Source organism: Myxine glutinosa, chromosome 1, assembly GCF_964187855.1.
Source record: "Myxine glutinosa chromosome 1, kmMyxGlut1.1, whole genome shotgun sequence".
NCBI lineage: Eukaryota > Metazoa > Chordata > Myxini > Myxiniformes > Myxinidae > Myxine > Myxine glutinosa.
This window is the reverse complement of record NC_136261.1, coordinates 26,873,810-26,901,484: the sequence shown is the minus strand read 5'-3', so window position 1 is coordinate 26,901,484 and position 27,675 is coordinate 26,873,810. Positions and strand designations below refer to the sequence as shown.

The following is a 27,675-nucleotide window of genomic DNA, read 5'->3' as shown; positions in this document are numbered from 1 at the left end:
TGCTCCTGTTGCTTGGCCTGATAACACAGAGAAAAATGTAGATTTGTAAATGACCCTCAAAGGTTTTTTTTTGTTTGTTTTTTTTGTATACAAGATCGAGGCTCGTCCAAGAGCGAACATTAATCACACAGAAAGACAAACCGACACATAGAACATATAACATCGGGAGCGGTAGACAAGATGGGGAGAGAGGGGGAAGGACACAAACACAACATTTGGGAGCAGGGACCGAGAGACATGGAGACATCGAGAGATCTGTGGGAGGGAGAGGGCTTTGGGGGGGGGGAGGCATGGGAAGGGGGGGTGGGAGAGGTATAAAACATATGGACACTGCCAGGACTTCCAGGAAAGAAGTTGGAATTTCAAACAAGGTGGATCTGGGGTGAATTAGTGGGGGTAGAAAAGATCAAGGTTTTGGATGGGGGAAGATAAGAGATGGTGGTGAACAGCTGTTTTAAAGACCTGGAGGGAGGAGTGGGATTGAAGGGAGTGTGGGAGTTTGTTCCAGAGGCGGGAGAAAAGAGGAATGAAAGAGTGAAGGTGAGCAGAGAGCCGAGATTTCGGCAGTTTAACCATCAGAGGGTTGCTGGCAGATCTTGTGCGACCTGTAGGAATATTTGGGGGACAGAGCACAGAGCTGGCGGAGCAAGGCCAGAGAGGAGTCGGTAGAAGACGGAAAGACCACCAACCTGCCTGTGGTGAGTGGGTGAAAGGCCCTCAGAGATAGCTTCATCGCGGGAGATTCCAATGATTCTGAAAGCTTTGGTTTCAACAGCGTGAAGCCGAGCTAGGTGTGAGGCAGGAGCACCGGCCCATAGGGGAGAACAGTATTCCATTGAGCTGCGGATGAAAGCCTTGTATGTGGTGAGGAGCTCAGGTGTGCCTAGGAAGGACTTCGCACGACGGAGGATGCCCAGTCGGCGACTGGTTTTGGAGGCCAGCTTGGAAATGTGGTTTTCCCAAGAAAGATCATGGCAAAACATGGTCCATGATCAGATCATGGACAAAACATCGTCCTACATGGACATGGGTATTTTAAGGAATGTGCTCAGGGCTTTCTGTATGTTAGACTTAGAGATCCATTTTAATGTCCCTCAACCCTCCCCTGCCCCCCATCATATTCTTCCTATGCACAATAAGTATTAAAAATCAAGCACCAACATCCTAGTGTATAAAACCAGCAGGGGCTACCCGGCACTCTCTGAGAAAAGGGGGTGGTGGATGTCCGGCTGGGTGAGCTTCTCCCGGCAGTGGTTTCAGAATGTGTTGGACATTGAAAAGCCATGGAGTTGTTGGCCTCGTGGTTGTTACTTTATGCCTCCAGGCCCGGTGCAGCCACACTACCTGATCCCATATCCCAATATTCACTTTATAGCGTCCTTTTCTTGGCCTCAAAACGGAGGTCAAGGCCAACGTGTGATAGAGTTTAAAACCTTGACGTACTTACATCCAAATTTTGGGGCCTCTAGGTGCTACGGTTCGACCGTGAAAGGATAGCCTACAAATGCACAAAAACTTGAAAAAATGCACAAACACTTGAAAATATTTATAAAGATAAAGCAATTCTCTATGTATTTTGTATGGATGTTTGTGCGTGTGTTCGTCTGAAAGTCACAGAAAAAACACCTTTGCGACAATCTCCACCGAATTTTGCATTCGCTTAGGGGGTATCCATGGTCAGGTTATGTTCACGACAAAAAATCCCTCCCCCTGCCCAAAAAAATTCCCTCTGTAAATGGATCACCATAGAGGGAGGGAGTGGGTGTTTCTAGCTATGTTAAAATAAGGGAATTCTCTACTTGTGTATATGTACATCTGATCATTATAGGATGGAAAACACGTGGGGGAATCTGGGGAGACGACTTGCAATTTTCACCTGTACGTGTGGAATAGTGCAAATGGTTTAACCATTGATCCCCACCTAAAGGAGGCGGATATAAACGGATATAAACATCATATTTAACTCCCGGAGTAAGCGCGTAATACAAGACAACATCGGAATAAACTTCGTAATACGAGACAGCACCGGAATAAACTTCGTAATACGAGACAGCACGGGAATAAACTTCGTAATACGAGACAGCACCGGAATAAACTTCGTAATACGAGACAGCACCGGAATAAACTTCGTAATACGAGACAGCACCGGAATAAACTTCGTAATACGAGACAGCACCGGAATAAACTTCGTAATACGAGACAGCACCGGAATAAACTTCGTAATACGAGACAGCACCGGAATAAACTTCGTAATACGAGACAGCACCGGAATAAACTTCGTAATACGAGACAGCACCGGATTAACTTCGTAATACGAGACAGCACCGGAATAAACTTCGTAATACGAGACAGCACGGGAATAAACTTCGTAATACGAGACAGCACCGGAATAAACTTCGTAATACGAGACAGCACCGGAATAAACTTCGTAATACGAGACAGCACCGGAATAAACTTCGTAATACGAGACAGCACCGGAATAAACTTCGTAATACGAGACAGCACCGGAATAAACTTCGTAATACGAGACAGCACCGGAATAAACTTCGTAATACGAGACAGCACCGGAATAAACTTCGTAATACGAGACAGCACCGGATTAACTTCGTAATACGAGACAGCACCGGAATAACCTTCGTAATACGAGACAGCACGGGAATAAACTTCGTAATACGAGACAGCACAGGAATAAACTTCGTAATACGAGACAGCACGGGAATAAACTTCGTAATACGAGACAGCACGGGAATAAACTTCGTAATACGAGACAGCACCGGAATAACCTTCGTAATACGAGACAGCACGGGAATAAACTTCGTAATACGAGACTGCACAGGAATAAACTTCGTAATACGAGACAGCACGGGAATAAACTTCGTAATACGAGACAGCACCGGAATAAACTTTGTAATACGAGACAGCGCCGGAATAAACTTCGTAATACGAGACAGCGCCGGAATAAACTTCGTAATACGAGACAGCACCGGAATAAACTTCGTAATATGAGACAGCACGGGAATAAACTTCGTAATACGAGACAGCACCGGAATAAACTTCGTAATACGAGACAGCACCGGAATAAACTTCATAATACGAGACAGCACCGGAATAAACTTCGTAATACGAGACAGCACCAAACGAGCACATCCGCTGACTTTGTGCGAGTGATGTAACTTCCTGGTGGTCTCTTGGTGCCAGTGGCACCATTTTATTTTTTTCAAATGACCCAGCTTCCCCTCTGCAATCAGCAGAGCAATTCACGAGAAATTTCCCCCTCACCCCACCATGGGGGCCCAGGCATTGGGGTTTGTCTAACGTCAAGCGAGGAAATGGCACAAACCACCTTCAAAGGTCCTACGGCTCGGCCAGGATGAGAACCGAACTGCCAGACTCGCAGCGGACGCTCTAACCATCCTACCACTGAGTGCATGGCCCTGTACTAGTGTGCGTTCATATAGGAACACAATCGGTGCAGTCCCTCGCTTCGCTGCAAACAAGTATTTTGACTCTAAAATTGTTTCATAAAGGGGGTAGATGGGGAGAAAAACAGGAGGGATTCATTGTTTTATAACCTTTTAGTCTTTGTGGTTTTTCTTTTTGTTATCTTCATATCCTAATGAATGGTTGGCGTCGGGAAGGGCATCCGGCCATAAGAAAAACATTGCCTCAAACAGGGAACCATCATTGTCATGGGGCCCGCAAGGCTAACCCCCACTCTAGCGGGGAAAATGGCCTTAAAACGATCATTCATTCATTCATTCATATTATATATCCTAATGAATGGTGAGGTGGTGTATCGGCATGAAATGGTTTAGTTGTCATCCACTTTTCCCAATCCAACAAAGAAAATTCTGCATGTTCTGTTGTATTAGTATTAGGTGTACCGTAAAGTAAAACCGTATTAGGTGTACCATAAAGTAAAACCTATTAGGTGTACCGTAAAGTAAACCCGTATTGGGTGTACTGTAAAGTAAAACCTATTAGGTGTACCGTAAAGTAAACCCGTATTAGGTGTACTGTAAAGTAAAACCGTATTGGGTGTACTGTAAAGTAAAACCTATTTGGTGTACCGTAAAGTAAAACCGTATTTGGGTGTACCATAAAGTAAAACCGAATTGGGTGTACCGTAAAGTAAAACTGTATTGGGTGTCCCGTAAAGTAAAACCGTATTGGGTGTACCGTGTAGTAAAACCGTATCAGGTGTACCGTAAGGTAAAACCGTATTGGGTGTACCGTAAAGCAAAACCATATTGGGTGTACCGTAAGGTAAAACCGTATTGGGTGTACCGTAAAGCAAAACCATATTGGGTGTACCGTAAAGTAAAACCGTATTGGGTGTGCCGTAAAGTAAAACCGTATTGGGTGTACCGTAAAGTAAAACTATTGGGTGTACCGTAAAGTAAAACCGTATTGGGTGTACCGCAAAGTAAAACCGTATTGGGTGTACCGTAAAGTAAAACCGTATTGGGTGTACCGCAAAGTAAAACCGTATTGGGTGTACTGTAAAGTAAAACCGTATTAGGTGTGCCGTAAAGTAAAACCGTATTGGGTGTACCGTAAAGTAAAACCGTATTGGGTGTACCGTAAAGTAAAACCGTATTGGGTGTACCGTAAAGTAAAACCGTATTGGCTGTGCCGTAAAGTAAAACCGTATTGGGTGTACCGTAAAGTAAAACCGTATTGGGTGTACCGTAAAGTAAAACCGTATTGGGTGTACCGTAAAGTAAAACCGCATTCGGTGTACCGTAAAGTAAAACCGTATTCGGTGTACCGTAAAGTAAAACCGTATTCGGTGTACCGTAAAGTAAAACCGTATTGGGTGTACCGTAAAGTAAAACCGTATTGGGTGTACCGTAAAGTAAAACCGTATTCGGTGTACCGTAAAGTAAAACCGTATTGAGTGTACCGTAAAGTAAAACCGTATTCGGTGTACCGTAAAGTAAAACCGTATTCGGTGTACCGTAAAGTAAAACCGTATTCGGTGTACCGTAAAGTAAAACCGTATTGAGTGTACCGTAAAGTAAAACCGTATTGAGTGTACCGTAAAGTAAAACCGTATTGGGTGTACCGTAAAGTAAAACCGTATTGAGTGTACCGTAAAGTAAAACCGTATTCGGTGTACCGTAAAGTAAAACCGTATTGAGTGTACCGTAAAGTAAAACCGTATTCGGTGTACCGTAAAGTAAAACCGTATTGGGTGTACCGTAAAGTAATGAAAGTAATGTTTTTTTATGCCTCCGCTGACGAAGTCGCCGGAGGCTTTATGTTTTCAGGTTGTCCGTCCATCCGTGTTAGGTTTTCATTCCCGCGATAACTTGAGAACTGCTGAAGGGATCTTAGTCAAACTTGGTGCAGGTATGTATGATGAGGTAGAGATTAACTGATTAGATTTTGGGGTCAAAGATCAAAGTCTGTTATAGGTCTATAACTTGAGAACGCCTGAAGTGATCTAATTTAAACTTGGTACAAGTGTGTATAATGACCTAAAGGTTAACTGATTAGACTTTGGAGTCAAAGGTCAATGTCAAAGTCTGTAATAGGTCTATAACTTGAGAACGGCTGAAGTGATCTAATTTAAACTTGGTACAGGTATGTATAATGACTTAAAGGTTAACTGATTAGACTTTGGAGTCAACGGTCAATGTAAAAGTCTGTAATAGGTCTATAACTTGAGAACTGCTATAGGGATATAATTCAAACTCGGTCCAGATATGTATGATGATCTAAAGATTAACTGATTAGATTTTTGGGCTCCCGACATCAAAGGCCAAAGGCCAGAGGTCATGTCAGGTAAAAATGTGAGAACTTGAGAACTGCTAAAGGGATCTAATCCAAACATGGTACAGGTATGTATAATGACGTAAAGATGAACTGACTCGATTTTGGGGTCAAAGGTCAGAGGTCATGTTCAGTAAAAATTCTGTTTCATGCCAAATCGTGAACCAGTGATGGGATTTTGAACAAATTCGGTTTAAGTATATATAATGCAAATATGAACTGATTCGATTTTGGAGTCAAGAGGTCAAAGGTCATGGATCATGTTCAGTAAAATTTATGTTGCCACGCCAACTTGTGAACAAGTGATGGGATTTTGAGCAAATTGGGTTAAAGTATATATGATGTAAATATGAACTGATTGGATTATGGCATCAAGAGGTTAAAGGTCAGAGGTGATGTCAGGTAAAAATGTCATAACTTGAGAACAGCTGAAGGGATTTAAATTAAAACTTGGTACAGGTATGTATAATGATGTAAACATGAACTGATTACACTTTGGGGTCAAGTGGTCAAAGGTCAGAGGTCATGTCAGGTAAAAATGTCATAACTTGAGAACAGCTGAAGGGATTTAAATTAAAACTTGGTACAGGTATGTATAATGATGTAAACATGAACTGATTACACTTTGGGGTCAAGTGGTCAAAGGTCAGAGGTCATGTCAGGTAAAAATGTCATAACTTGAGAACAGCTGAAGGGATTTAAATTAAAACTTGGTACAGGTATGTATAATGATGTAAACATGAACTGATTACACTTTGGGGTCAAGTCAAAGGTCAGAGGTCATGTCAGGTAAAAATGTCATAACTTGAGAACAGCTGAAGGGATTTAAATTAAAACTTGGTTCAGGTATGTATAATGATGTAAACATGAACTGATTACACTTTGGGGTCAAGTGGTCAGAGGTCATGTTAAGTAAAAATGTAATAACTTGAAAACAAGCTGAATGGATTTAAATCAAACTTGGTACAAGTATGTATAATGATGTAATAATGTGGGCGGAGGCATATCAGCCGACGTCGTGACGTCGAAGAGTGTCGTTCTAGTTAAGCTGTGTATTCCTCTTTGAAAAGCAACATTACTTTCCGGTACACCTGATATCTTTGCTTGGAACATGTTGAAACAAAAGCTGATCGATAGCGGTAAATAGGGGGAAACATAATACTTCGATGTCATGTTATCGTCACTCACCTCTCGGCTTTTCTCGCCATGGTTTGAATCATGACTCGGCTATAAACTGTCGTTCTGGTGTTTCACATGGATTATTCCTCAATGGGTCCCTCTGATGGACGTCAAACTGGGCATCCCGTCTGCCCACTGTTGTTGGTGGACGTTCAAGATGCCATGGTGTATTTCCTGAAGAGTGGGCGAGCTGTCGCCCTGAATATATTACAAATTCCTGCCCTTACTCACAGGGGTCAGGCACTGCATCAGCGGCAGAGCTGCTCCGTCAGTCAATGATGCTACCCCGCAGCCTTGCGAAAGTAGTAATTTTATATTTTTCCTCATATACAAGATACTCTGAACCGCTAGGGCTGCACCAGCACCCTCCTCACCCCACTCCCTAAAGTGACATGTAGATGGGCCTTACATGTTTCGATGCATAAATAACCCAAACTGTGCTTCACTTCTGGGCCTGCAAGCTCATGAGGTTGCATTTCAAGTTGAATTGTCTGATCCTGAAAATGTTTGTGGGATGTCATTATTATATTATGAGGTCATTATTTGTTTGTGGTTATGATAGCTTGACAGAGCACGATGTGCAATGGACCTAAATTGCGGCCTTCCCCCACACAATAAACCAGTGTTCTGAACTGGATGAGAATGCTTTAAAATGCCTTGCATCGGAAAGGCGGCGTCATTTGGCAAACGACATCCGCCTTCTGCTCGATGCTTGGATTTGCCTGACTTTGATTTCTGCCACTAGGGGGGCATCTATTTATTACATACATATACAGGTGAGAGAGGGAGGTGGGTTATGGGAGGAAGCTGTCTTGAGAAAATTCAAGTTGAGAGAGGGGAGAAAGGAGGTTTGTAGGTGTGAGGAAGGAAAGAAGCTCCTATTGAGCTCATTGGGGGAAAGGTGTGTAAGATCAAGGCACAACATTAACAGCTGTTTGATTTAAAAAAAAAAAAAACACCTTTAGAGGCCATTTTTCCCCGCAAAGCGGGGGTTGGCCTTTTTCGGGCACCGTGGTTGTTGTTGTTTTTTTTGGTCCCCTTTTGATTGTCAGGGACAAATCAATTTTGTCTGTTGTACAAGTGAAAACCTCAATAAACCTGTCCGAAGGACGGCTCCAGAGGTGTATGTGAACAGTTAGAATCTTGGATGACTTAACCCGTACTGTACATGTGTTGAAGTTTGATAGAGTGGATTGGACTGCACTGATATGAGTGAAACAATTGTCCATAGTTTTGCTGATATATCCGTCCAGGTGAAGGTGCTACGGCCATCTTGTGTTTTTTGAAGAACTTGTGCCATGCTCAAGTGGCTTACCATGTCTCTACATTGCATACAGGTATTTCTGCCAGTTAGTGGATGGCCTGGAGTACCTGCATAGTCAGGGAATCGTTCACAAAGACATCAAACCAGGGAACCTACTCCTCACCACAGATGGCACTTTGAAAATCTCCGACTTGGGGGTTGCTGAGGTGAGACGTTTTTTTGAAAAACATGGGGGTATCTTGTAATCGTGTCTGTCCGTCTGTCACGCTATCTCCTCCTAAACGGTTGGCCAGAAATTCACCAAAGTTGGTAGTTATGATTACCACGTGGCATGAAGGCACAAGAGCAGTATCGTTTTAGCTCTGTCCCCTGGGGTGGGTTCAAAAGGTCAAATTACAACAAACAACAACAGGCATTTTAAAGGCCATTTTCCCTGCAAGAGCAGGGGTTAGCCTTGCGGTCCCCATGACAATCTTCTCCATTTTGCCCTATTTTCTGCATCTCCCCTTGTTAACCCCCTTGCCCACATTTCTTCTTCCACCATCTTTAGCCAAGTTTTTCTCGGTCTTCCCCGTCCTCTACTTCCTTCTACATTCATTTCCATCACTCTTTTCAACCAGTCACTTTCATCCTTCCTCAACACATGACCAAACCATCTCAACCTGTTCCTCTTCACAGCATCAATCACAGGCTCTATTCCCATCATCTTTCGCAATTCATCATTTGTCTTCCTCTCTCTCAACGATACTCCACACATCCACCGAACCGTTCGCATTTCCACCCTTTCCAGCCTTCGTTAATTTTCGTAATTAATTAAAAGGTCAAATACCAAAAAATGCAATTTCGGGCACATTTTAAAAACATTTTCAAATGAAACTTTATATGTGCTATCAACATTGAGGGACGCATGAGATGTGCAGCATTTTTTTTTTGGACTTGACCCTCATTTTGGGGCTTGGCGTCACAGAGGTCAAAACAGGGAAAGGTGGTGGTACGTTCAAGGTTCGCAGACCAGCAAATGTTTGCTGATGACTCTTGTTCATTTCACTGGTTTCCTAACCACGGCTTTGTTGCATTGTTTAATGTCATCGTGTGAATGTAGGCCGAGCCATGCTGGCTTGTTGTGCACTTTGTTTTCATTTAATTTTTGGTATGGTCAGAATGTGGTATTTTGATCTCACCGCATGAGTCATGTCACATCGGATAGGTTACCTTTTGACTTTGCTTGCGGTTAAAGTCCGACAAGGATGAATAGGCTCACCTGCTTCAAGCTCGTTAATGCCTTATCTCCACTCGCACTGTGATGCCATGCCCCCCACCATTGCTAAGGGATTCTCCTTTTTGCTTTATCGCTGCACACGGATACATATGGACTGCGGCCAAGCTAGGATACATATGGACTGCGGCCAAGCTAGGATACATATGGACTGCGGCCAAGCTAGGATACATATGGACTGCGGCCAAGCTAGGATACATATGGACTGCGGCCAAGCTAGGATACATATGGACTGCGGCCAAGCTAGGATACATATGGACTGCGGCCAAGCTAGGATACATATGGACTGCGGCCAAGCTAGGATACATATGGACTGCGGCCAAGCTAGGATACATATGGACTGTGGCCATGCTAGGATACATATGGACTGCGGCCAAGCTAGGATACATATGGACTGCGGCCAAGCTAGGATACATATGGACTGCGGCCAAGCTAGGATACATATGGACTGCGGCCAAGCTAGGATACATATGGACTGCGGCCTAGCTAGGATACATATGGACTGCGGCCAAGCTAGGATACATATGGACTGCGGCCAAGCTAGGATACATATGGACTGCGGCCAAGCTAGGATACATATGGACTGCGGCCAAGCTGGGATACATATGGACTGTGGCCAAGCTAGGATACATATGGACTGCGGCCAAGCTGGGATACATATGGACTGAGGCCAAGCTGGGATACATATGGACTGCGGCCAAGCTAGGATACATATGGACTGCGGCCAAGCTAGGATACATATGGACTGCGGCCAAGCTAGGATACATATGGACTGAGGCCAAGCTAGGATACATATGGACTGCGGCCAAGCTAGGATACATATGGACTGCGGCCAAGCTGGGATACATATGGACTGCGGCCAAGCTAGGATACATATGGACTGCGGCCAAGCTAGGATACATATGGACTGCGGCCAAGCTAGGATACATATGGACTGCGGCCAAGCTAGGATACATATGGACTGCGGCCAAGCTAGGATACATATGGACTGCGGCCAAGCTAGGATACATATGGACTGCGGCCAAGCTAGGATACATATGGACTGCGGCCAAGCTAGGATACATATGGACTGAGGCCAAGCTAGGATACATATGGACTGCGGCCAAGCTAGGATACATATGGACTGCGGCCAAGCTGGGATACATATGGACTGCGGCCAAGCTAGGATACATATGGGCTGGGGCCAAGCTGGGATACATATGGACTGCGGCCAAGCTGGGATACATATGGGCTGCGGCCAAGCTGGGATACATATGGACTGTGGCCAAGCTAGGATACATATGGGCTGCGGCCAAGCTGGGATACATATGGACTGCGGCCAAGCTGGGATACATATGGGCTGCGGCCAAGCTGGGATACATATGGACTGCGGCCAAGCTAGGATACATATGGACTGCGGCCAAGCTAGGATACATATGGACTGCGGCCAAGCTAGGATACATATGGACTGCGGCCAAGCTCGGATACATATGGACTGCGGCCAAGCTAGGATACATATGGACTGCGGCCAAGCTAGGATACATATGGACTGCGGCCAAGCTAGGATACATATGGACTGCGGCCAAGCTAGGATACATATGGACTGAGGCCAAGCTAGGATACATATGGACTGCGGCCAAGCTAGGATACATATGGACTGCGGCCAAGCTGGGATACATATGGACTGCGGCCAAGCTAGGATACATATGGGCTGCGGCCAAGCTGGGATACATATGGACTGCGGCCAAGCTGGGATACATATGGGCTGCGGCCAAGCTGGGATACATATGGACTGTGGCCAAGCTAGGATACATATGGACTGTGGCCAAGCTCGGATACATATGGACTGCGGCCAAGCTAGGATAGATATCCCCATTGAACACGTTTGTAAGCCATACCTGAATAATAGCCACGCTGACACAGTGACGATAAGTTGTACCTCCGGAAGAAATCGGTTAATTTTGATGGCTTGTCCATAGACAATGCAATGTCTGCCTCAGTTATGTCGTGGTTGTTGGAACACATAGCCTCCACGCAGGTCGATGTTGCCCCAACACGTCAATTATATGTGTCAAGTGGATACTAGTCATCGGTTGTTTGATGGTGGCTAAGCTCGAGCCGTTTCGCCCATTACACCCAGCTAATTATGGTCGTACAACATCTACAGGCTTTACAACCATTCAGTCGCGACGACACTTGCCGGACAAGCCAGGGATCTCCAGCCTTCCAACCACCAGAAATTGCCAACGGGCTGGACTCCTTTTCGGGTTTCAAGGTGGACATATGGTCATCCGGGGTGACTTTGTAAGTGTCTTTCTACTCCTCTTGCCTTCCATGCTTTCACCTCTTTCTCGGTCTTTGTTGTTTTTGTTTTTTGTTTGTTTTTGTTGTTAAAATATTTATCTTTTTGTATGCTAAGTCGAGGCTCATTTAAGAGCTAACACATATAACATATAATAAAGGGAGCAGGAGACAAGAGGGGTGAGAGAAGGGGGAGCACAACAACAGTAGAGAACAGGGACAGGAGATTTGTGGAATGGAGAGGGCTGGGGTGGGGTACACGGCATAAATAAGATGGACCCTACAAGCACTTTCAAGAAAGAAAACGGAATTTGAAAAAGGCGGATTAACGGGGGGTGGAAAAGATCGCGGTTTTGGATGGGGGAAGATGAGAGATGGTGGTGAACAGCTGTTTTAAAGACCTGGAGGGAGGAGTGGGATTGAAGGGAGTGAGGGAGTTTGTTCCAGAGGTGGGAGAAAAGGGGAATGAAGGATTGAAGGTGAGCAGAGAGCCTAGATTTTGGCAGTTTAACCATAAGAGGCTTGCTGGCAGATCTTGTGCGTCCTGATGGAATATTAGGGGGACAGAGCACAGACAGAGCAGGGGGAGCAAGGCCTTGAAGAGTCGGTAGAAGACAGAAAGACCACCAACCTGCCTGCGGTGAGTGAGTGAAAGGCTCTAAGAATTGGCTTCATCACGGGAGATTCCAATGATTCTGAAAGCTTTGGTTTCAACAGTGTGAAGCCGAGCTAGGTGTGAGGCAGGAGCACCAGCCCAGAGGGGAGAGCAGTATTCCATTGAGCTGCGGATGAAAGCCTTGTATGTGGTGAGGAGCTCAGTAGTGCCAAGAAAGGATTTCGCACGACGGAGGATGTCCAGTCGGCCACTGGCTTTGGAGGCCAGCTTGGAAATGTGGTTTTCCCAGGAAAAATCATGGGTGCATGCACAAAATATATGTGCATAGAAATATCAAGAAATAATAACTGACCTTCTGCAGTCTTGCCTCATATTCATATTTTGATCTCAAATCCAAATTTCTTGAGTACACAGTACAATAATAACAAATTTGACTTGATTGGTCCAATACTTGTGGAGGATCTTTTTCACACAACAAGCCACAGAGTGTGAGGCCCTTATAGTTTAAAAAGCTTCATGATTTTGCATATACTTTAAAAATGCAATTTTTTTTACCCCAATTCACTTCTAACCAGACTTGGTGGCGTAATGTTTTGAGTGTCCACTCTGAGTCTGGGAGGTTTATGGTTCAAACCCCGGGCAAGTTATACCAAAGATGTTTGAAATAGTAAGTGCTGCTTCCTTGACGCTCAGCGTTTAAAAGGATAGAGTAAGGACAAACAATGCTGGGATGGAAATGGCAAACCTCCCAGTGTAAGCCTTGCAAAGAAACTGCTTCAGCAACACTGACACTTTGTACTTCATTGGCTGAAGACGCGGCTATGCCATTGATGCAGGGTTTTGTTCATGTAAGCTCGCCCACTCTTCACAAAGGAAACCGTGGGATATTTAACCTCTACCACGAATGCTGGCAGACTCCACGCCCAGTTTAACGTCCATCCTCGGGACGACACACACATTGATGAATCACGCTGACCTTGAAACACCAGGATGACAGTTTATAGCTGGATCAGGATTCAAACCTAGGCTAGACAGCTTAGAGGCGAGTGTGTGCACCTCTGAGCCAACCTACCAGCCCCAACGCTCTATAAAGATCAAATCCAAATTCATCAAATCCAATCAAAATTTCAAAGGAGCTCAGTGAGGAGCCTGTGTATGTGCAAACCTGTGTTTTGTTACGTATTACCTCCCCAAACCCCGGTTACGGTGCACCTCAGAGTCTGGAGCGGGAACACGGCAGAAAGATTTGTTATTTTGAGTGTTCTAACAAACCATGGTAAAACCACACCAATGCAATTGTAGAACAAAACAAGTAATTGTATTAAGAAAGAAAGTACTCTTAAAGTACTCTTTAAGAGTACTTTCTTGAAGTACTTAAAGAGTACTTTAAGAGTACTTAAAGTACTTTCTTAAAGAAAGTACAATGAAAATATCACTTGCATCAAATGAACAATACATATGATGATACCATCATTCCCCCAATGCTCTCAAAGCAATAAACTCACGATACGCCAAACGTGAGTGGAATGTAACATCCCCCAATGTCTGTGCACTAATCCCCACGCTGGTTGAAGCTGTACAGAACTCCCGATGTCCCTGCTCTCAAATGTTGTGTTTGTGTGCTTCCTCCCCTTCTCTCCCCATCTTGTCGACCGCTCCCCTTTTTATATACTTTGTTTGCTTGTTTGTTTGATTTGTTTGTTTGATAAATGTTAGCTCTTTCACGAGCCTCGACTCTGTATACAAAAAACAAACAAAAAAAAAACAGGCAGGTATCAGCACGGTGGCGGACGAGGAGTTACGAGGTAAGAGGTCGATATGGGAATTGAGCCGATGTGGGAACCAACGGCGCTCCACATGGTGAGGTCGATATGGAAATCCCAACGACAAAACAAGATGCACCAAGCGGACAGCCTCTTCGAGGACAAAATGGCGTATAGTCCTGTAATGGAAGTGCTGGCTCCTTCCAACAATGACTCACTCTTGGTGATAAAACCTGAGACGCAGGTTTAATTGCAATTGCAATATAGGACGATGTTGCGGGCAATCCCTCCCCTGGGAAGCCTCAACTCATTCGCGACCAATATCAAAAAAGTCCGCTCGATGCGACGTTACGGCTGAATCTCTCTCTCGGCCGTCTCGTCTTCTCTGCCAAGCTCCGCCTCTCCTCTTCTGGCCTCTTTGCCGCTTCTTCCTTTTTCCTTCACAAACACTTATTTTCACCTTTTACTAAAGTCATCTCCATTTCACACAAAAATTGTAACAATATTACCTGAAACTAAAAATCCTACAAGTATATAATAACAACAAAGGCGGAAGTGACGGATCCATAACAGTATGTGTGAAACGTAATCTTTTGAAATGCCTTAGAATGACCGATATATGCTGTATGTACAATGTATATTATAGTTAATCTAGGAATGGGCACAGGGTCACAGCTAACCTGGACATAATCCACACTCGAGGTGGAAATTATCGTTAAATGGGGAAAAAGTGTTATATTTCACTATAATTTGATACACCCACCCACACGCACGCAGCTGCCACACTAACATATGCAAGCACTGATACACAGAGCAATTACAATAGCCCTTCCCTTTCAAAGGAGTTTAGCAGAAACAAACAGGACAGCAGGATATGCGAGGGAATGAAAGATTGCAAACCTACAAATATGAAGGGTGTGAGACTCTGAGTTGCGAGCTTTAAGGGGATAGAAAATGTGGTGTTGCAATTCTGGGTTTTTTTATACCCTCGAGGAAAGTTGCGGAGTCAGGAAAAGGGAACAAAAAAGTCGAGGTGAGCAGTAAGCCTGGAATTTGGATGGTCAACAATGACAGGGTTAGCATACCTATCCAGAGAGAGAGAGACAGAGAGAGAGTGTGGGCTGAAAGAGCTGGGGAATAATACCAGAAGAGGAAATAAAAAAGAGAGGCCACCAACAAACTCTGCAGCATCAGACTGACTGGCCATATGCCGCTGTTTCTTTGTGGGAGATTCCACTGATGTTGGCAGCTTTTGATTCCACAGCATCCACAACGTGGGAGTTGCTAGGCAGGGACACCTACCCATTGGGGAGAGCAGCAATCCTTTAAGCTACACACAAAGTCATGTCACACTGTAAAAAGTTCCGACTTACCAAGGAAGAGCTTCGCACGAAGGAGCGTAGTACCCAGTGTCCAACTAGCCTTAGAGGCCAGCTTTGATACATGATGTGCCAAAGGCGACATGGTGAGACCCAGAAGTTTCTGAGAGGCTAAATTTCTTCCAGTGCATGGTCCAGGAAGCAGATAAGTGGATTCTCTTCATATTTCTGGAGAGATAAGGTGAGACCACCTGGATTGAATGACGTGCTCCATGCATCAAACTGGCTTTTGTGATCCTTTCCAGATCTGCTGAGAGTGCTGCTTCAACTGCCGTGTACTCTTAGGCTGCAAAGTACAAAAGACAAATTTTTCTTATTTCAGAAAAATTAAGATATTTTATTGACTTATTTGGATCTTGCACTTCACAATGTGTTTCTTTCCTTCCTAAATGTTTCCCTATAGTGAAGATTCATTTTCTTGTCGCCTGTGTTTAGGTACAACATAACCACTGGAATGTACCCATTTGAAGGTGATAATATTTACAAGCTGTTTGAGAACATCGGACAAGGAGAATTTACAATACCAGAATCGTGTGATCCTCTTCTGACAGATCTTCTCAAAGGTGGGCACTGGGCGAAGGCTCATCATCAACGTTGTAGGGTCCAGCTCTGAAGCACTCTCAGCTGTATTTGGTGCAATTGTGGCGATCGGACTAGTGGAACGATGATGAAACAAAAGCTTCAAAATGTAAAGCCCAATTGAATTTCCACTTTAAAGAAGCCGTTTTGATGTTGATATTGCACTTTTGCTTGATCAACCTTGAGGTCCGGCATCAAGAGGTCGAAGGTCAGAGGTCCATTTAGGTAAAAATCGCACCCGTGTCCAAAGGAAGCGGTTCAGTTTAGGCTATAAGGCAACAAAAGGTGAAAAATTTGGAAGGTGTAGTGGACTTTCTATAGGCATTGTATCTACTATATAAGAGAGCCTTTGGTCTGTGTGTTGCCTTTTTTCTCAGAGATGGCTGAACGGATCTTCGTCAAACTTTCCGAGGTTCATCAGTGAGTGTTTTAAGCAAAAAAATAAAGAAATAAAAATAATCGTTTTTTTTTTTTTTTTTAACGCTCTATAAAATCGCTCTATAAAATCGCTCTATAGTGCCTAAGGCCTCAGTCACACTGGATCATACGATTTCTGGATCGTGCGATTGATGGCAATCTGGCCGAGGTATGACCAATCGTCAATGTTTGCTATGCTCTCGATTTGCGATCGCAAACAGCGATTGGTCTTAGGGGCCATCGTACGATTGGTGGTACGCATGGTTGTGCGATCACCAACGATTGGACAAGATCGATCGCAAGATCAATCGTAAGTAATCGTGCGAATAGTGGTGGCGATCAGCGACCAATCATACGGTCAATCGTGGCGACTTGCGACCGCTCGGACAATCAATCGTGGCGACCTGCGAACGCTCGCACTACCGATCGTGAGGTTGAACGACAGGTGGCACCACCAATCGTCAGGTGGCAGGACCAGTAGCACGACCAATCGTGCGACTACTTGACCCGCGATCATGCACGACTGGTGGTGCGTCCATGCGCGACTGGTGGTACAACCATGTAAGACCTGTCTGCGACCTCTTACGATTTGGAATCGCAGGTCAGAAGTTTTGAACATGACCATCGACCTTGCTGCGACTGATTTTGCTCTGGCGATCACCCACGACCTCTGCGACCATTCGCGCGCTCTTTCTACGATTTGCCCACGATTCACAAAATTTTCGGTCGCAGCTAGGTCATAACCTGGTCGCATGCCCGGTGTGACTGGGGCTTAAGCCTTTTTGATTAATGACAGTTATATACAAGTACACATTCGCATAAATAAATACAAAACAATCACCAGACATTTGAACACAAATAATAAAACTATTCAGGAAGCGGTCGAAGTTGGTGGTAAGGCTTCTTCTTCTTCCTGAACATCATCAAACTTAACTCGGAAACGTGATGAACGGCACATTCAGCAGCATATATTCAACGAAAAGGTAAAATGATGATTTTAAAGCGCGGCGTTACGCGCGCTGCTTGCGAGCAAGGAGGAAGCGGACAAGCGGAAACTTATAAGCGTCTTTATTTCAGGAGCTCACTGTAACACTGGCCCGCTCCGGGCTGCGCGCCCGGTGTATATCATGAGGCCACGCCTACCCTTCGGGCGTGGCCACCGCCCACTTGGTGCGCGAAATGATGTCACCACGCCAGTGGGCTTTTGTGTCCGCCACACGCGCCCCCCCAGAATTCCCGCGCACCTGGAGGGCCAGTTTGCGGGGCAGACGAATGACCCGGCCGAAGCGCCCCCTGGCGATCGGCGGCGTCCGGGGTGCAGGGATGCCAGGTGGGATGCCCCTGGCTGCCCCTGGGATGGGTGCAGGACCGGGGGGCGGCGGGGCTGGGCGGTGCCGGGGGTCCGCCCGCAGGGGGGCGGCCCCGACGTGGGGGTCGGGCCACTGGCGGTGGATGGTCCACGTCGAGGTGGGCCGGATTGAGGCGGTCTACCGAAACGCGGTCAGGAGTACCGCCGATGTCCAGGGTGAAGTGCTTCGCCCCGGTCTCCAGCACGCGGAAAGGCCCGTCGTACGGGGGCCACAGTGGTGTCCGGTGGGCATCGTGGCGGACGAAGACGTACTCCGCCGTGCGAAGCTCCGGGGCGACGTGCGTCGGTGGGTGCCCGTGGCATGCCGTTGGCACCGGGGCGAACCTCTGGGCGGTCTCTTGCAGAGCGGAGCGCTGCTGTGCCGCGGACCATGGTGCCGTAGAGTCGGGGAGGAACTCGCCCGGCACCCGTAGCGGTTGCCCGAAAACCAACTCCGCCGCGGATGCGCGCAGGTCCTCCTTGGGCGCCGTCCGGAGGCCCAGCAGGACCCAGGGGAGCCTGTCGACCCAGCCGCCGTCGCGGAGGGTGGCCCGGAGCGCGGCCTTCAATGAGCGGTGAAATCGCTCACACAGGCCGTTAGCCTGGGGGTGGTAGGCCGTGGTTCGGTGCAGCCGGACCCCGAGCCCCTGCGCGACTGCCCCCCCAGAGCTCCGAGGTGAACTGGGGGCCGCGGTCGGACGAGATGTCTGAGGGGGCGCCGAACCGGGCGACCCAGGTAGCGATGAAAGCCTGCGCGACATCGGCCGCCGTTGTCGACGCCAAGGGCACGGCCTCCGGCCACCGGGTGGTGCGGTCCACCATGGTGAGGACGTAGGTGAAACCCCGCGAGGGGGGCAGAGGTCCCACCAGGTCCACGTGGACGTGGTCAAACCGGCGTTCCGGCACCGTGAACGGGGCCAACGGGGCCTGGGTGTGCCGGTGCACCTTGGCGCGCTGGCACGCGAGGAACGTCCTGGCCCAGCCGCGGACGGCCTTCCGGAGGCCATGCCAGACGAACCTGTCGGCGATCAGCCTTTGGGAGGCCCTCGCGCCCGGGTGGGACAGGCCGTGGATGGCGTCAAACACCTGGCGCTGCCAGCCCGCGGGCACGATGGGGCGAGGACGCCCGAGGGAGACGTCGCACAAGAGGGCCGCGCCCGCGCCGTCGAACGGCACCTCGGTGACGCGGAGGCCCGTGACGGCGGTCCGCAAGGCCTGGACGTCGCGGTCAGCGGCCTGGTCCGCTGCCATCCGGGCATAGTCGATGCTGAGGTGGACTGCGTGGGCGACGGCCCGGGAAAGGCAATCCGCCACCGGGTTGTCCTTCCCCGCGACGTGCTGGATGTCCGTTGTGTACTCGGACACGGCCGAGAGGTGACGCTGCTGCCGGGCCGACCACGGCTCGGTGACCTTGCCCATCACGAAGATCAGCGGCTTGTGGTCGACGAAGGCAGTGAACGCACGGCCCTCGAGCAGATGGCGGAAGTGCCTGACCGCCAAGTGAAGCCCGAGCAACTCGCGGTCGAAGGTACTGTAACGGCGTTCGAGCGGGCGAAGCTGCCGGCTAAAGAACGGCAGCGGTTGCCAAGCTCCACGCACCCATTGCTCGTGCACCGCACCCACCGCGTAGTCCGAGGCATCGGTGGTGAGGGCGATCGGTGCATCGGGCGCCGGGTGCGCGAGCATGGTGGCGTTAGCCAAGGCGAGCTTCGCGCCCGTGAACGCCGTGTCCATCTGCTCGGTCCAGGTAACGTCGCCTTTGCCCGGCTTACCTCGGAGAGCTTCGTGCAGGGGGCGCAGGAGCTGGGCGATACGGGGCAGGAACCGATGGTAAAAGTTCACCATGCCCAGGAACTCCTGCAGCCCTCTGATCGTGCGGGGGCGCGGAAACCCCTTCACCGCCTCCACCTTGGCCGGCAGGGGGACGGCTCCGTGCCTGGTGACACGGTGCCCCAGAAAATCGATTACGGCGACGCCGAACCGGCACTTTGCGGGGTTCACAATCAGGCCATGCTGGCCCAGGCGTTCGAAGAACGTGTGGAGGTGGCGTAGGTGCTCTTCGCGGGACGCGCTGGCGACGAGGATATCGTCCAGGTAGACGTAGACAAAATCCAAGTCGCGCAGGACGCTGTCCATCAGTCGCTGGAACGCCTGAGCCGCATTCTTCAGACCGAAGGGCATGCGCAGGAACTCGAAGAGTCCGAATGGCGTGATGACCGCCGTCTTCGGGACGTCCTCCGGCCTGACGGGGACCTGATGGTAGCCGCGTATGAGGTCCACCTTCGAGAAGAAGGACCTGCCCGCCAAACGGGCGGAAAAGTCCTGAATGTGGGGACGGGGTAGTGGTCGGGAGTCGTGGCGTCATTGAGACGGCGATAGTCCCCGCACGGTCGCCATCCCCCGCCGGGCTTCGGCACGATGTGCAGCGGCGACGCCCAAGCGCTCTCTGAGCGCCGAACGATGCCGAGTCGCTCCAGGGTAGCGAACGCCGCTTTTGCCACCGCCAGCTTCGTCGGCTCGAAGCGGCGTGCCCGGGCGTAGACCGGTGGCCCGACGGTGGGGATGTGATGGGCCACCCCGTGCTTGACGGCCCCCGCCGAGAAGGTGGGCCGCGTGAGGGCCGGGGAGGAGGCGGGTGAATGCGTCCGCTGCCGGAAGCGTACAGACCAACGTGGCCGGAACCGAACCATTCGGCAAGCCGCTTGGCAAGCCGCTCGTTGAGCTGGGCAACGCACAAGCGAGCGAGCTGAACGTCTCGGCCTGGACAAGACGTCTGCGCTTGACGTCGACCAGGAGCCCATTAGCGCACAGGAAGTCCGCGCCAAGCAGTGCCATGGGCACGTCGGCGGTGACGAACGTCCATCGGAAAACCTGCCCTCCGAACCGCAGAGAGAGGCAGCGTTTTCCGTACGTACGGATGGGCGTCCCGTTCGCGGCAAGCAGCGCGGGGCCCCCACCCGCGGCGTGCTTGTCTGACATGCCGGCGGGAACGACACTCACCTGCGCTCCCGTGTCGCACAGGTAACGGCGCCCGGAGAAGGTGTCCGTTATGAACAGCAGGCTGCTTGAACGGCCGGCGCTCATCGCCACTATTGAGCGCCGGCCCGGGCGTTTCCCGACCTGTTGAAGGAGCATGGCGGATGACACTGCCGAGCTTCGTGGCCGAACTTGGCGTGGAACCAGCACCAGGTGGTGGAGCTGGAGGAGCGCGGCTGGCTCCGCCAGGCCGGTGGAGTTGGCGGGTTTCCCCGCGGTGGCGGTTTTCGCCGCGGCGGTGGGCGGGGCGTGGCGGCGGTCACGAGGTGCGTATCAGCATGCTGCGTATGCTGTATAAGCTGATGCTGTGGAACAGCAGCATCAGCAGCATCAGCCTCGAGGGCCGTGACGGCCACGCCGACTCTCGCCCGCGTGTCCGAAGCGGCGAAGTACCTGTCCGCCTCGGCTGCCAATGCTCGGGGTTCCGTTAGCCCGGTCCCGGCCAACGCGAGGCGAACCTGCGCTGGAAGTTGGCGACGGAAAAGCGCCCGGAATAGAGAACCGGGGGCTTCGTCGCCCAACAGTGACAGCATATGGTCCATTCGGACCGACGGGCGCGTGTCACCGAGCTCGGGGAGATCCAGGAGGCGGTCGGCCCGTGCGTCGTCCGTGAGGCCGAACGTGGCTAGGAGTAGCCGCTTGAGTGCCTCGTACTTGTGGCCGTCCGGTGGGTGGCGAAGGACGGACACAACTCGAGCGGCCGTGCCGGGCCCGAGGGAGGCGACGACGTGGCAATAGCGCGTGTCATCGCCGGTGAGGCGCCGAAGCTGAAATTGGGCTTCGGCCTGGACGAACCAGACTTCGGCCTGAGCCTCCCAAAATTCGGGAAGTTTGATGAAGTTGGCCATGGCAATGGCGTCGCGTGTGGAAGGATCGCTCTGGCAGATCCAACGTCGAGGGGGTCACCAGTAAAGCGCGGCGTTACGCGCGCTGCTTGCGAGCAAGGAGGAAGCGGACAAGCGGTAACTTATAAGCGTCTTTATTTCAGGAGCTCACTGTAACACTGGCCCGCTCCGGGCTGCGCGCCTGGTGTATATCATGAGGCCACGCCTACCCCTCGGGCGTGGCCACCGCCCACTTGGTGCGCGGAATGATGTCACCACGCCAGTGGGCTTTTGTGTCCGCCACAATTTGACATTTGCGATGGATTCTGATTTGGATGCAATTGCTTTTCCATTATATTTGTCCTCATCTAAAATATGTTGATGTTTCTTTTACGCTTCAATAATGCCGCGTACTCCAGCTAGAAATGCTTATGTACTTTACTCGGGGGTACAAATACAAATACAAATACAACTTTGGCTGGGGGGTAACATAGGCAATGTGGCCACCGCCTCATGCGGGGGTGTGGGGAACCAGGAGAGAGGCCTAAATTCTCCATGTAAATGTGTACCGTATGGTGCCACCTGGTGATGGTGGCAGAGGGTATTACAATTTCCTTTTTTACCTGGGCAATACTGAGGTTAAAGCACTCTTTGCACAGGTAAATTTTTCCTACTTCCCTTCCAACCCCTACCCCACCCTCCTTCCCAAAACAGAGGGGCCTGTCAAAGAAGCCATCATTCTCCCCTCTCCCCACCCCCTACCAAAAATATGTATCTGTAGTATATCATCCCCTTCCTCTCCCCTCACCTCTCCCTTCCTCTCCCTCCCTCCACTCCCCCCCCACTCCCCCTCCCACCCCTCCCTCCACTCCCCCCCACTCCCCCCCTACCCCCCCCCCCCACCCTCCCTCCACTCCCCCCCACCCTCCTCCACTCCCCCCCACCCTCCCTCCACTCCCCCCACCCTCCCTCCACTCCCCCCCCCACCCTCCCTCCACTCCCCCCCCCCACCCTCCCTCACCCTCCCTCCACTCCCCGCCCACCCTCCCTCCACTCCCTGCCCCACCCTCCCTCCACTCCCCCCCCCCCACCCTCACTCCCTCCCCCCCCCACCCTCACTCCACTCCCCCCCCACCCTCACTCCACTCCCACCCCCACCCTCACTCCACTCCCACCCCCACCCTCACTCCACTCCCACCCCCACCCTCACTCCACTCCCACCCCCACCCTCACTCCACTCCCACCCCCACCCTCACTCCCACCCCCACCCTCACTCCCACCCCCACCCTCACTCCCACCCCCCACCCTCACTCCACTCCCACCCCCACCCTCACTCCACTCCCACCCCCACCCTCACTCCACTCCCCCCCACCCCCCCCTCCACTCCCCCCCCATCCTCCCTCCACTCCCCCCCCCCACCCTCCCTCCATTCCCCCCCCCACCCTCCCTCCACTCCCCCCCACCCTCCCTCCACTCCCCCCCCCCACCCTCCCTCCACTCCCCCCCACCCTCCCTCCACTCCCCCCCACCCTCCCTCCACTCCCCCCCACCCTCCCTCCACTCCCCCCCCCCCCACCCTCCCTCCACTCCCCCCCACCCTCCTTCCACTCCACCCCCCACCCTCCCTCCACTCCCCCCCACCCTCCACTCCCCCCCACCCTCCCTCCCACTCCTCCCCTCCACTCCCCCACCCTCCCTCCACTCCCCCCCCTCCACCCTCCCTCCACTCCCCCCCACCTCCCTCCACTCCCCCCCCCACCCTCCCTCCCCACTCCCCCCCCACCCTCCCTCCACTCCCCCCCACCCTCCCTCCACTCCCCCCCCACCCTCCCTCCACTCCCCCCCCACCCTCCCTCCACTCCCCCCCACCCTCCCTCCACTCCCCCCCACCCTCCCTCCACTCCCCCCCCACCCTCCCTCCACTCCCCCCCCACCCTCCCTCCACTCCTCCCCTCCACTCCCCCCCCACCCTCCCTCCACTCCCCCCCACCCTCCCTCCACTCCCCCCCCCACCCTCCCTCCACTCCCCCCCATCCTCCCTCCACTCCCCCCCCACCCTCCCTCCACTCCCCCCCACCCTCCCTCCACCCTCCCCTCCACTCCCCCCCACACCCTCCCTCCCACTCCTCCCCTCCACTCCCCCCCACCCTCCCTCCACTCCCCCCCCCCCCACCCCTCCCTCCACTTCCCCCCCCCCACCCTCCCTCCACTCCCCCCCCCCCACTCTCCCTCCACCCACCCCCCCCCACCCTCCCTCCAACTCCCCCCCCCCACCACCTCCCTCCCACCTCCCCCCCCACCCCTCCCTCCACTCTCCCCTCCCCCACCCTCCCTCCACTCCCCCCCACCCCTCCCCCTCCACTCCCCCCCCCTACCTCCCTCCACTCCCCCCCCCCCCACCCTAACCTCCACTCCCCCCCCCCCCCCCCCACCCTCCCTCCACTCCCTCCTCCCCTGGGCAACGCCGGGTACTCCTGCTTATATATATACATTACATGACCAAAAGTATGCGGACACCCCTTCTAATTGGCGGATTCAGCTGTTTCAGCCACACCCATTGCTGACAGGTGTATAGAATCGAGCACACAGCCATGAAATCTCCATAGACAAACATTGGCAGTAGAATGGGCCGTACTGAAGAGCTCAGTGACTTTCAACATGGCACCGTCATAGGATGCCACATTTCCAACAAGTCAGTTCTTCAAATTTCTGCCCTGCTAGAGCTGCCCCGGTCAACTGTAAGTGCTGTTATTGTGAAGTGGAAACGTCTAGGAGCAACAACAGCTCAGCTGCGAAGTGGTAGGCCACACAAGCTCACATAACGGGACCGCCCAGTGCTGAAGCGTGTAGCACGTAAAAATCGTCTGTCCTCGGATGCAACACTCACTACCGAGTTACAAACTGCCTCTGGAAGCAGCGTCAGCACAACAACTGTTCGTCGGGAGCTTCATGAAATGGGTTTCCATGGCTGAGCAGCAGCACACAAGCCTAAGATCACCATGTGCAATGCCAAGCATCGGCTGGAGTGGTGTAAAGCTCACCGCCATTGTATTCTGGAGCAGTGGAAATGCGTTCTCTGGAGTGATGAATCACGCTTCACCATCTGGCAGTCCGACGGACGAATCTGGGTTTGGCGGATGCCAGGAGAGTGCTGCCTGCCCGAATGCATCGTGCCAACTAAAGTTTGGTGGAGGAGGAATAATGGTCTGGGGCTGTTTTTCGTGGTTCGGGATAGAACCCCGTTCCAGTGAAGGAAAATCTTAACGCTATAGCATACAATGACATTCTAGACGATTTTGTGCTTCCAACTTTGTGGCAACAGTTTGGAGAAAGCCCTTTCCTGTTTCAGCATGACAATGCCCCCATGCACAAAACGAGGTCCATACAGAAATGGTTTGTCGAGATCGGTGTGGAAGAACTTGACTGGCCTGCACAGAGCCCTGACCTCAACCCCATCAAACACCTTTGGGATGAATTGGAACGCCGACTGCGAGCCAGGCCTAATCGCCCAACATCAGTGCCCGACCTCACTAATGCTCTTGTGGCTAAATGGAAGCAAATCCCCGTAGCAATGTTCCAACATCTCGTGGAAAGCCTACCCAGAAGAGTGGGGAGGCTGTTATAGCAGCAAAGGGGGGACCAACTCCATATTGATGCCCATGATTTTGGAACGAGATGGTCGAGTGTTCACACACACATATATATGTACACACATTTGGAAGATGCCAGGAACATTGGTGAATATTGATAAGAGAGATGATCCGAATCCTTGGATCGAATAGATTGTGAGGAATTTCCTGTGTAGTGGGCTGTGCAAGGCGTGCATTTCCTGTGTAGTGGGCTCATATCGTGCACGTGTGAAAGGTTGTACATATTGTACATACGATGGGTTCATAAAGGGCATGTGGACAAAAAACGTTTTTTTTTTGTTTTGTTTTTTGTATACTGAATCGAGGCTCGTGAAAGAGCTGACATTTACTTCACATACAAATCAACCAGACAAACAAAATATATGAAAAGAGGGAGCGGAAGACAAGATGGGGAGAGAAGGGGAAGCACACAAACACTTGAGAGCACACAACATTTGAGAGCAGGGAGATGTGTGGGAGGGAGAGGGCTTGAGGGGAGGAGGCGTGGGAAGGGGGGGGGGGGTGGGAGAAGTATAAAACACAAGGACTTCCAGGACAGAAGTTGGTATTTCAAAAAAGTGGAATTGGGGTGAAATTAGCGGGGGTAGAAAAGATCAAGGTTTTGGATGGGGGAAGATAAGAGATGGTGGTGAAAAACTGTTTTAAAGACCTGGAGGGTGGAGTGGGATTGAAGGGAGTGAGGGAGTTTGTTCCAGAGGTGGGAGAAAAGAGGAGTGAAGGTGAGCAGAGAGTCTTGATTTTGGCAGTTTAACCATAAGAGGGTTGCAGGCAGATCTTGTGCGACCTGTAGGAATATTTGCGGGACAGAGCCCAGAGAGAGCTGGGGGGGGCAAGGCCAGAGAGGAGTCGGTAGAAGATGGAAAGACCACCAACCTGCCTGCGGTGAGTGAGTGAGAGGCCCTTGGAGTTAGCTTCATCGCGGGAGATTCCAATGATTCTGAATGCTTTGGTTTCAACAGCGTGAAGACGAGCTAGGTGTGAGGCAGGAGCACCAGCCCAGAGGGGAGAGCAGTATTCCATTGAGCTGCGGATGAAAGCCTTGTATGTGGTGAGGAGCTCAGGTGTGCCAAGGAAGGACTTCGCACGACGGAGGATGCCCAGTCAGCGACTGGCTTTGGAAGCCAGATTTGAAATGTGGTTTTCCCAGGAAAGATCATGGCAGATAGTGAGACCCAAAAGCTTGAGTGACAGAACTTCTTGGAGAGGATTATTCAGAAAGTGGATGTGAGGGTTGTCCAGTAGGTCTTTTCGGAGAGACATCGTAAGAGTGTGAGATTTGTCAGGATTGAAAGACATGTTCCACCTGTTTGCCCAGTCTGTGATTTTGTCCAGGTCTGCAGAGAGTGAGGAGGCTGCAGACTGCCGATCTGAGGGATGAAGAATGGAGCGACAGAGAGTAGAGTCATCAGCAAAGAGATAGAGAGGATTTTCAAGAGAGTCAGAGAGATCATTGATGAAGACCAGAAAAAGCACAGGGCCCAGAACACTGCCTTGGGGAACTCCAGCCTGAACAGGAAGAGGAGATAAGAGAAACCCATTCAGGGCCACACGTTGACCGACTAGAGAGGATGTCCGCCAGCCATGCGTGGAGATTTCCATGGATACCAAAAAGGAGAGTTTGGTGAGCAGAGCGGGGTGCCAGACCGTATCGAAGGCACGTGATATGTCAAGGGAGACAGCTCTAATTTCCTGTTTGGCATTGAGGACCTCCATCCATTGTTGAGAAAGCAGAAGCAGCATGTCCAGAGTAGAGTGACCAGGTCTGAAACCAAATTGTTGATCAGAGATCAAGCCATTGGAGAAGAGGAAAGATTTCATATCTGAAGCAATGATGGATTCCATGACTTTGCTGATAATTGGGAGAAGGCTGATTGGTCTGTTGTTGCTGGGATCTGTTTTTGCACCTTTTTTGTGCAAAGCGGTGATGTTGGCAGATTTCCAAGCAGATGGCAGATGACCTTGAGCAAAAGAGAGGGTGAAGAGAACAGAGAGAGGGAGTGAAAGAGCGGAAGAACAGGATTTTAGGACCCGTGGGCTGATGCCGTCAGGTCCAGTTGCAGAATCCGAGTCGAGGGTTGACAGAAACTTTTCCACCTTGTCAGGAGGAAAGGACACAGAGGCCAGGAGCAGCTGGGTACGACTGGGTACGGTGGGTACAGAGAGGGATGGGTTTGGGACACAAGATGTAGAGGCAAACACAGAGTTGAGGCATTCAGCTTTTTCACATGCGGAGTCAGACACGGACATATACTGTGACACAGACATATACTGTGCATGTACGTTCCC

The 27,675-nt window shown here is 50.7% G+C and overlaps 1 protein-coding gene across 1 annotated transcript in view; it reads left to right on the top strand.

Annotated features, from left to right (window-relative positions):
• Positions 1-27,675, top strand: part of STK11 (serine/threonine kinase 11) — a 55,037-nt gene that overhangs the window by 7,921 nt on the left and 19,441 nt on the right. Inside the window, exons 5-7 of the mRNA XM_068108797.2 lie at positions 8,295-8,427; positions 11,644-11,780; positions 15,971-16,098. Of these exons, the coding sequence (XP_067964898.2) occupies positions 8,295-8,427; positions 11,644-11,780; positions 15,971-16,098 (398 nt within the window). The remainder of the gene's footprint in view (positions 1-8,294; positions 8,428-11,643; positions 11,781-15,970; positions 16,099-27,675) is intronic.